At 40.7% G+C, this 11,001-nt stretch overlaps 1 protein-coding gene across 1 annotated transcript; it reads left to right on the top strand.

Annotated features, from left to right (window-relative positions):
- The first annotated feature begins 356 nt into the window (after nt 1-356).
- Nucleotides 357-1,412, top strand: LOC123678628 (serine/threonine-protein kinase 33-like). The gene has a single exon (XM_045615758.1). It carries the CDS (start codon nt 357-359, stop codon nt 1,410-1,412), a length of 1,056 nt encoding a protein of 351 aa, XP_045471714.1.
- The last annotated feature ends 9,589 nt before the right edge of the window (nt 1,413-11,001 follow it).

Genomic DNA, 11,001 nt, shown 5'->3' with positions numbered 1-11,001 from the left:
CCAACAGAGTCGGAATTATAATCTCCGAAGGAGAGCGTGGTCGTGCCGGGTAGGTGACAAAGTTTTGCGCAGAGAACATCCGTTGTCGTCGGCGGCAGAAGGCTTTGCATCTAAATTAGCGCCAAATATTCTGGTCCGTATACCGTTACTGAGGTCATATCTCCAGTGGTTTACGACTTGAAAAGCGCGTCGGGTAAATATCTTCGTCACATCCACGTTAAAGATTTGAAACCGTTCTACGAAGGTGAGCAGGGCATTGAGCACTCGGCAATTGCGGGAAACCCGCGGATACATAGTGGAGAGCATGCATAAGACCGAGGGGTGGAGCCGTGTTAGTCATCCGTCTGTTTCAGGATATGTTGCGATCAGTGGCGGTCGTACCCTCCAACCCCTCTGATGAAGAGCCCACTCCGGAGAGAATAGCCAGGATCTCCGGACCCTTCCGGAAGATCCGTACCCTCGGCGAGGGAGGTTTTGGCAAAGTGTTCGAGGTCGAACACGGAGATATAAGATTTGCCCTGAAGGTGGCCCCGAAAGACGAGGTCTCCATGACGGAGCTGAGGATGCTGAAAGCCATGAGACACCCAAACGTGGTCCACCTGTTGGTGGATTACGTAACAGACGAACGGCTCTATCTTGGGGTCGAGCTGATGGAGGGAGACCTGTTGGAACTGGTCCAACGACGGGGACCTCTGCCGGAGGGGGAGTGTTGTGATATGTTGGGGCAGGCTTTCGCTGGGCTTGCGGCCTGCCATGCTCAGCGTATCCTGCACCGGGATATAAAACCGGACAATTGTCTCCTCCGGGGTCAGCGGGTCTGCATCGCTGATTTCGGGCTCGCTTGCCGACTTAATCAGAGGTTCCCGCCCACGTCGCGGCGAGCTGGTACTCCCCCATTTTGGGCACCGGAGGTCCTGAAAAGGTTGCCATTCGGACTCCCCTCGGATGTGTGGGCCATGGGAGTGACGGCCTTATACATGGCAACCGGGAAGCTACCCTTCATGACGCCGAATGGGGAAAAGAAGGTGCTCAATTTGATAGGACACTACCGCGGGGAGGAGATGCTCGAGGTGCTAGAGAGATTACGCAGCAGCCTGGTGAAACTTCTGAGGGTTGATCCAGCGCATCGCCCTTCCGCTGCATGGGGCGAGACGACCTTCAGGCAGCTGGCCGTGTCAGCCAAAGAGGGGTCCAAAGAGATGGCCTCATCTGAAAGACCGTCAAAGTTTGAAGCCATAAAGGTGGGAGAGAGCTTTGTGGAAGCCTTTGAGAGGCAACCAAAGGGTGGCTGGACTCCCCGATTCAGGCAGAGGCTGCTGCGGTTTCGCCCTCCAGGAGTGCGGGGTAGACTCCACCCTAAGTTCGTGTTTCCGGATGGAAGGACGAAGCGAATTTGGGTTCCCCAGGAGTAAGGGCGCCTCTCTGTCCCGCGGACGTCCGTCTGTCCGTCAATGAGTGAAGTAGGTCGTCATTGGTGTTGGTAAGCTTTATACAATGTTTTAGAACAAAGATGTCTAGAGGAGAGTGGGACCTCATCGACGCCGGAATAGTGGAATCCATGCCGGCCAGTTTCGACGAGTTAGTGGAGGAAGAAATCGAATTCTGGCAACAGCAACGGAAGGAGACGGCGGCTAGGGGGCCACCTACATCTCTATATCATCACACAACACCTCCAGCGAGACGACGCCCCTATGACTTACCTCGTGGCCATGCCGGTGGACGACACAAGCCAAAGGATAGAAAACCCCGCAGGCCTTCCAGAACCCACGTACCAGCCCCAGACCCGCACTACCCAAGAGCGCAGAGAGAAGTTCCACGCTTCATCAAACTCATGGAGGATGCATGTTGGCGGTGTGGACTACTGGGCCACGCCCGGAGAGATTGCCGGAACAACGTCCGATTATTTTGTTCTCGCTGCGGTCGTTTGGGAGTTATGTCTAGGGATTGTCCATGCCCAAGAGAAACTCGAGCCCGGACGAGGCAACAAGAGGAGCCGTCTAGAGTCGGAGTGGATCAGGGCGTGAGGTCAGGTCAACCCAATCTCCGGTCCATTGGAATCCAGTGTGAGCTACTGCGACCCTCAACGAACCTCCAACTATGGCCGATGGAGATTCACCCAGGGATGATATTGGCCGTCTGCCAATAGATAGATGAACAGCGGGGTAGCAGGTGGTGACAAAAGAAAACTTTCGTTTTTTTGGGGAAGTAAGGGGGGTGTGTAACGAAGTGAAATTCGTTACTAGAATCACCCGGTATAATTCAGCCCAGGTTAAGAATTCAATAATTATTTTACTAGAATCTCCCAGTATAATTTGCCCCAGGTTTAGAATTCCATCATTATTCTACCAGTCATATGAGTAGGTGAAAATAAAATTTTAATTGAGAGCAGTGAAGGTATTTTTCGTCAATTCAGAAATTTTCATTTGGAATAATTTCTGATTTATTTATTTCATGAAAATATAACGATGCAATTCAAAATATCAGCCTATGTATAAAAACTTCCGAGCGACAACGCGATAGACGTTATCTCTTCAATATGTTCTTTTTTACATGTTGTCGTTCGTTTTTCATAGGTACACCGCCGATTTCGAGACTCGAAATTTTCCCCTTCCAACCGAGATTACAAGTGAAGTATTTCGGAAAAGGAGGATTAGTCTCGCCGGTGTCTTCGAAGTATAAAGATATTTTCCGATTTACTCCTGTCGGCGTCTTCGAGCTATATACTTTCTTATAGTTATTGAGCGGATAGTTTTGTGGTTTTCCTTGAGTAACAATTTAGAGTTTAATTTTTAGTTTACAATTTTTCTTTTGAACGTTGGACGTTTTAGTGCCGTATTTTAGATTCGTGAATTTGACACTTAGCACGTACACGAAAAGAATTTGAGTTCGTGTAGTGAGGTGGGAAATTCTTAGGATTGGTAAGAACCGTTTTATTCCTGTCTGTATTACCGGTGACTTTCCTGTGTTCCATCGATACTTTCCATGTGTGATTTATTTGTAATTTATTTTATTTCTTAGATTTTTCTTTCTCAAGTGGAGTTTGTCTGTTCGGTTCCTTATTGCGAGCAACTCTTATTTGGAACTACCAGGCAAAATTCCTTATCTTGGGGAGAGGGATCGTTTATTTCCGATTTCCGGATCACTACGGTCTTTGAGGTTAATTACCCTGTCCGGTCCGACTCGAGTCGTTAATTGATGGATGCGCCGAGGTATACCTTAAGTGAAATTTATTACTTAGATCTTTCTTTCTCAAGTGGAGTTTGTCTGTTCGGTTCCTTATTGCGAGCAACTCTTTTTTGGAACTACCAGGCAAAACTCCTTATCTTGAGAAGAGGGGTCGCTAATTTCCGATCTCCGGATCACCGCGGTGTTTTGGGCTAATTACCCTGTCCGGTCTGACTCGAGTCTAGAATTGGTGGATGCGCCAAAGTATACCCCGAACGAAATTTATTTCTAAGACCCAACTTTCTCGAGTGGAATCCGTGTGTCAGGTCCCTTATTGCGAGCAACTCTTATTTGGGACCACCAGACGGAATTCCTTATCTTGTGGAGAGGGGTCGCGTATTTCCGATTCACGGATCACCGTGGTCATTTCGGTGAGGCACCCTGCCCAGTCTGACTTGAGATTTATTTTGGTGGATGCGCCGACAAATACCCTGACTGAAATCTGTTTCTGAGACCCAACTTTCTCAAGTACAATCTGTGTGTCGGGTCCCTTATTGCGAGCAACTCTTATTTGGGACCACGAGACAGAATTCCTTATCTTGTGGAGAGGGGCCGCTTATTTCCGATTCACGGATCACCGTGGTCATTTCGGTGAGACACCCTGCCCAGCCTGACTTGAGATTTATTTTGGTAGATGCGTGACGAGTACTCTGATTGAAATCTGTTTCTAATACCCAACTTTCTCAAGTGGAATCCGTGTGTCGGGTCCCTTATTGCGAGCAACTCTTATTTGGGACCACCAGACGGAATTCCTTATCTTGTGGGGAGGGGTCGCGTATTTCTGATTCACTGATCACCGTGGTCATTTCGGTGAGTCACCCCGCCCAGTTTGACTTAATATCGATTATTGGTGGATGCGCCGATACAAGACCTGATCCGAAGATATTGTTCAGTCTTGCTTGTTCTAATAAAGAGGTATCGAACCAGACCGTATGGAACACAGGATAGGTAGTCACATCTGACTTATTAGACTGCATTTCACACGCCAATCTGCATGCTTTCCACGCTTGTCCGCACTTAACCGTTTTTATCATCGCTCAATTTGCCTGCTCACTGCTTACTCATTTCTGCTGCTTGATATACGCCACCTGCTCACCTCGCTCATTTCTCGTTCCGTACCGTGTTGCATTGTAAATATTTGCTTTTGGTGTTTGGTAGCCTTTTGCATTATTGTATATATAGGATAGTATTGTATATCATTTGGTGTTGTACATAAGGGAACGGATATTGTTAAATGTAGTGTGTTTCGTCAGGGTGTCTTTTATTTATCTCATAGACATTTACTGCCATTTAGCGAAATAAATCACCTCTGGTCAATCGTTCTTATCTTAGATTGAATCGAACCCTTCTCCAACTGTTTAAAAGCTACCCAGAGTCGATAATAGTGAGCGACGTAAGGAATTGCGACCTTATAAAACCTATCGCAATTGGCGCCCGAGGTTATATAGGAGAGAAATAGTAAACAATCATCAATTCGAAGAAAGTCGCCGTCACAAGGGTTCACCAAATTTTCATCAACTCCCAAAATTTGTACCTCAAAATCCCTATAAACAGGTGGATTGACAGAAATTTTTTTTTGCGAATTCCCTAGTTCAATTGATATGAAGCTCTTCAAACTATCTAGAGCTACATAAGTTTCATCCTCTTCACAATTGACGGAATGTGATAATGATAAATTTTACAGGCCAACAAAATGAAAAAAAAAATTTGGTGCCAGAAATCTAACATCTGATTTTCGATGTTTTTAATGTGCTGATTCCAAAAATGCTTTTCTATCAGCTCTAGTTTTTGAGATACACGTTACAGGTTAAATGATATATTTTTTTCTGATAAAGGACATCAAATCCGCTGAATTACTTGCATCCAGATTAAAAGAAAAAAATATACTTTGTCGAGGTACTAATATTACATTTTATCGTAAAAGAGATAAGGATCTGCTGCCTTTTTTCACTCAGGAAAATGACTTGGTATTCTGTAACAATATAAAAGGGCTCTTAGAAAAAATGGGTTCGCCTGAATACACTCCAGATGATTGGCGCCTTTTTATTGACAGTTCAAAACGTAGTTTAAAATGTGTTCTTTTACATAACAGTAACAAATATGGCTCAATTCCTATTGGTCATTCTACTACCATGAAGGAAGAATATGGAACAATAGCATTAGTTTTGAGAAAAATTAAATACGGAGAACATCAGTGGTCATTTTGTGTTGATTTAAAAATGGTTAACTTCCTCCTTGGACAGCAGAGTGGTTATACAAAATATCCTTATTTTTTGTGCCTTTGGGACAGCAGAGCTAAAAATGAGCACTGGGTTAACAAAAATTGGCCTTCAAGAGATGTCATGATTCAAGGAATACAAAACGTGATCAACGAACCTTTGATTTCAAGAGAAAAATCTTACTTCCGCCCTTGCATATCAAGCTAGGCCTAATGAAGCAATTTGTGAAGGCCTTAAATCGAGATGGAAATTGTTTTGGGTATTTGTCACGTAAATTTCCTGGCATTAGCACGGAAAAACTAAAAGCTGGTATATTTGATGGTCCTCAAATAAGGCAACTTGTTAAAGATCCACAATTCACCACATCAATGAACGAGACTGAATCTAACGCTTGGAGTTCATTTGTTCAAGTAGTACAAAATTTTCTTGGCAATCATAAAGCAGAGAATTACGTAGAATTAGTGGAAACTATGCTTTCAAATTTTAATATTCTCGGCTGTAACATGAGTATAAAAGTTCACTACCTCCACAGCCACCTAGATCGTTTTCCAGAAAACTTAGGTGATTGTAGTGAAGAACAGGGGGAAAGATTCCACACGATATTAAAACTATGGAAGATCGTTATCAAGGACGATGGGATAGCCACATGATGGCGGACTACTGCTGGAGCCTTCAGCGAGACTGCCCTAGTAAACTCCATTCTAGAAAATCGTATAAAAGAAAATTTTTATGTGATTAGTGACTAATGTAATTATGTAAATTAAGTTTTTGCAATAAATACTTAAATCCATGTGTCTTTGTTTTTTTTAAACTGTCAATAGTAATATTATATATTGTAACAGTTATAACGTGAATTATATACAAAATTTTTTTAAAAATCTCAAAAACTAGATCTGATAGACAAAATCTGAGAACTTTTTTACATTCTGCATCCAAAAATTACTCAGGAACAGTTAAAAAATCGCAGGCACCAAAATGTGTGTTGGCCTGTGTTATTTATCAGAAGATACTTGAAAGAAGATATGAAAGAGGAACAGAAAGGGTTCACATTTCTGAATCCATAACTTCCTATGAGCAAAAAAAATTTTCTAATGGGTCTTGGTTGAAACTCCAGGAACAATATTTTCAGAGCCCTCTTTTTCCAAATATTGGCAAATATTTAAAAAACCGTGGATTGTGAAGTGAAGTTTTCCACTCTTCAGATATAGTGCTTGTTTCTATATACCTATTGAATATATGCACTTAAGGCTTTATGATATGAATATATTACTTCAGAATTGAAGCAGCAGCAATTCCATCCTCGCCAGCAGAAGAACAAACTATGAAGGATCTGATAAGTAGAATTAATTCACTCTCTGTTACAGGTTTGAAAAAAATTGAATTTCTTTGTCTTATAGCCATAGTTTCCATGTGTAAGCTTTCGTCAGTACTCGCGTGCAACACTTTAGTAATGTTAACGAAAAATTTATTAAAAATATTTGCAACGTCTTTTCCCCCCTCGTATTGTTTATTTTCATGAGAGATACAAAAATGTTTTGTTGAAGATTTTTTTTCACCTGCGTCAATTATTGAATTTATAGTTTTCCAAAGCTTTTTACAATCCGTCCTAGATTCCGATATCTTATCGATGTAATGATTATTTTTAGTTAATTTAATCAATTTGTTCAAAAAGTTTTTTTACTTCTTGTATTCATAAGCAAGATCTGGAGAATGATTTTTAACTGTCTTTCAAGGTAGTCTCTATGTGTGATTGAGTTAACAATACCCTGCTTTATCCAAGATTTTCTTTTTTTATCTGTATACTTAGAAGATTTCACAGTTGCACATCGATTCACGATTGATAAAAATTTGTTTATAAAATTTTGAAAACTATATTCAATGGTATTGTAATGAATGTGAATAATAATTTATAATTAGTACAGGCTCATTGAAAGGATATTCAACAAATTCCCGGTTCTATCCCAGTAGAGTGAACGCAAACGAAGTCGTTGTCACCCCTCACATTTTATTAGGCATTAAATCCTTCATCCTGGCTTAAGATAAACACCCCAGGGTAGTTGGCACTGTTGATATCCCACGATACAACAAGTAGGTTCCAAGTTCACACGATTAGTACAGGATGTCAAAGGCAATACAAATGTAGTCGTAAAAACTCTAGGGAGGTTTAAATGGCCCAAAACTCCGAACATAAAAATCTTTTCTATTCGGAGGGGGACCACCAACGCGGTGGTCCGCGTCCAACAAAATGGTTTCCAATTTAGGCGGTACCAACGGAACAACCCCATGTCAATAGTACATAACATGGGGTGGAACCAATAATCTAGGTACATAAGGACAATCACTCTGATTGGACGAAAGAAAAAAAGATAGACGCTTAGAAAAATTTGGTAGAAGGAGGGTGACGATTATTCAACGATAAAAACAACAGTTTTCAATTTCGGTAGGCAGTTAGAAGTTCGAGGGTAGAGAGTAAAAGTTCGGGGTTCGGTTGGAAGGTGGGACCAAAAGGGGAATTTGGTTTCGGAGTTCAAGTTCGATCCTAAGTTGAATAAAGTTCAAGTCGGTTTGCGGGAACGGTTTTCAGGAAAGTTACAAATAGGGAATTTGTTGAAAGGTTTATTTGAACAGTGATTGTGATATCCAGGGTAAGGATATTTAATTTAATTTTATATATATTGTTTGATGATTTTTCTCCTCATAAAAGATTTACCAAAATAGTCCAAGATTGTTGAAGGTTATAATTTTTTCTTATTTACTCTTAAGGTGTTTGCCATAGGCTAGTGATGTGCAAATTTTATTGATTGTATTTTTTCTCATGAATTATTTCAATCTATTATTAAACTTTGTTATCCAATAATACTTGGTCTCATTCAGTGAAACACCTCCTAGAAAAAGATCAAATATAAGACTTATCCTAGTGCATAAGCCGGACGCACGAAAGGTTCTTTCGTAAAAGAGAAATTGAGTTAATTTCAACATAACTATACTGGCTGAAACTATAGAAAGCCGCTCTTCTAATAAGTTCCTTTTTCTTAAACATTAACACCCAACTACAGGCCAGTTTATTACAATGGTGACAGCGGTGCGATCTATTTTGATCTTTTTCTGAAAAAAAAAAAAAAAACTCTGAGGACTCACGTTTGGTTTTTTTTTTGAGTTAATTAATAATACAGATTTATTTCCAGGGGAAATTTGATTCCCAAGTGATTAATAGTTCAGATTTATTTAAGGAAATACTGTTTGGAGAGGAGCAGTAAGAGGATTACGAGATCGGTGTACATGAATTTGTTGTACCTATGCATTGATATAATTTTTTATGAGAAAATTTGAGTAGAAATTTTATTCTTATTATTTTACTAGAAATTTTGTAGTAAATAAATCGTTTTGTTTGTTTATACAGGGTTAGCTCAGAAGACACTTACAATGTTCCCGACGGTTAGCACTAACTCTACGGCGAATACAAGTAGTTTATCGCAAATTCCATTTAGATACCCTTTAGGAATGATCGCAACAACTTTAGATGATTTTTCAGGCAAGGACTCAACCAGATATTTTGAAATATTTGAGCTTAGGTCAAAATTAGACGGGTGGAGTGAAAATGAGACGTTGACACTGCTTAAATTGAAACTCGTAGGGGACGCGTATAATTTTTTTAAATCTGATATCACGTTGAATTTTTTATCATATGCGGAATTGAAAGTTAGATTTCTTCAGAAATTCACTTCAGTTAGGTTGCCTTGGGAAAATCAATGGAATTTGAATAATTGTTCTCAGAGACAGGACGAAGACGTGTCATCTTTTTGCACTAGATTGCGAACTATAGGGACGGAACTGTTAAGTGAAGATTTGGCCGGGGCAACGAAGGATGAGGAATCGGGTATAAGAAAGAAAAATAGGGACTTCATTTTGAATCAATTCAAAATTGGCCTACGTAAAGACGTTATGAGGGAAGTCGGTATTTTTTTATTGCGCGAAGAAAATTTAGATCTGGAAAAAGCGGAGGAACTAGTAAGATTGCAGGAAACGTCTCATAAAATGTTGCAAGGGAGATTATATACAAGAAATATTTCGACAGTTAATATCGGAGTAATATGTCAATTTTGCGGAGAAGTAGGTCATTCGGCAAAGGAATGTAGAAGTACTTGGGCAAATTGGAGGAACGTTCAACGAGACGTCGAAAAAGGCTGTTATTCTTGTGGCAAACCGGGCCATTTCGCGAGGGAATGTCGGACTTTTGGGAGATCGGAACGAATAAATCAGGTAGTATGTATTTCCTGCAAACGGACAGGACACTGGTCGAGAGAATGTCCAACGAAAAATTGGAGAGAAACCCAATATCATAATAATCATCATTGTCAAGTGAATAAAGAGTTAAAGATCGGAAATATCAGGAGAGTTTACCTTGATCAAAATAAGTCGGAAGAAATACCGAAAAATGAAATAACGGAAATTCAGAAGAGTGAATCTTGCATTGAGAAGAGGAGCGCGCAAGCGGCCGAAAAAATAAATGATGATATTTTGACAAAAGCAAATGAGGTTAGGGAACTTGAGGTGGAGACGCAGTATAGAGACATCGAAAATTCGAAAATGAGAGAAGTAAGGGTTTGCGGTATTACACGGGAGAATATAACGGATTTCGAGAAACAGGAATCGCCTTTCCGAAAAGTGATGAAATATGAAAAGTTGAGAGACTTTGAGCTCGGGTCAGTTGATTCAGTCGTGAAGGCAAAGAAAAAGCGAAAAAATGATATCACTTCAGAAACAGGGGTTGTCATTCCGGTTCGTTCGGAAGAATTGAAGGGCAATTCGGAAATCAACAACATACTCGGCGAAACATTAAAAAGTGAAATTTTCGACCAAATGGACGAAAATACAGGGGTTGCAAAATCCGCACGGGTTACAAGGTTTGATAAAAATATAGTAGACCCTCAGTTCAATGTGAGAGATTTGGTATATTTGAGGAAAATGAGCGCAAAAAAGGAGTTATCTAACAAATCATTGAAAAACTGGGGTGGGCCGTATAGGTTAACCGAAATAATTAGTCCCGTGACGTGTAGAGTAAGAAAATGCGGAGGAAGAGAGGAACAAGTTGTTCATGTAAATAGATTGAAAACGTACACTGCACGAGGTAATGAAATGAAGGAAAAACTAGAAAAACGCGTGAGATCGGGATATACGGACCTAGATACGGATTCAGATGAAGAACAGAAGGAAATAGAAAAATTCCCCCCGTTTTTGATCCCCACTTGGACAAACCAGTATGAGGATCAGGGGAAAAGCGAAGAAGAATCGGTAGAAGTAGTTGAAATTCCTGTTCGACGATGTTCAAATAGAGTAAGACGCTTACCAGATCGATGGGGCTACTACTAACGGCGAAAGACAGCCTCAGATACCGTGAGAATTTTTTCGTTTTATTGTAGTTTTTTTGGGTTAAGTTTAAGTTAGGATTAATTTAGTTTGATAGAACAAGATAGGATAACTTCGCGATGGGTAACGTGGGGAAAATCTTAGAGATAGATATGACCTTCAGGAGATGTGAATCGGTTCCTGCCCTTTT

The sequence above is a fragment of the Harmonia axyridis genome, chromosome 4 (assembly GCF_914767665.1).
Source record: "Harmonia axyridis chromosome 4, icHarAxyr1.1, whole genome shotgun sequence".
NCBI lineage: Eukaryota > Metazoa > Arthropoda > Insecta > Coleoptera > Coccinellidae > Harmonia > Harmonia axyridis.
This window is presented reverse-complemented; position numbering and strand designations above follow the sequence as displayed.

What these genes read in the sequence shown, in the direction of transcription:
- LOC123678628 (XM_045615758.1), top strand. Translation starts at nt 357, where the DNA reads ATGTTGCGATCAGTGGCGGTCGTACCCTCCAACCCCTCTGATGAAGAG.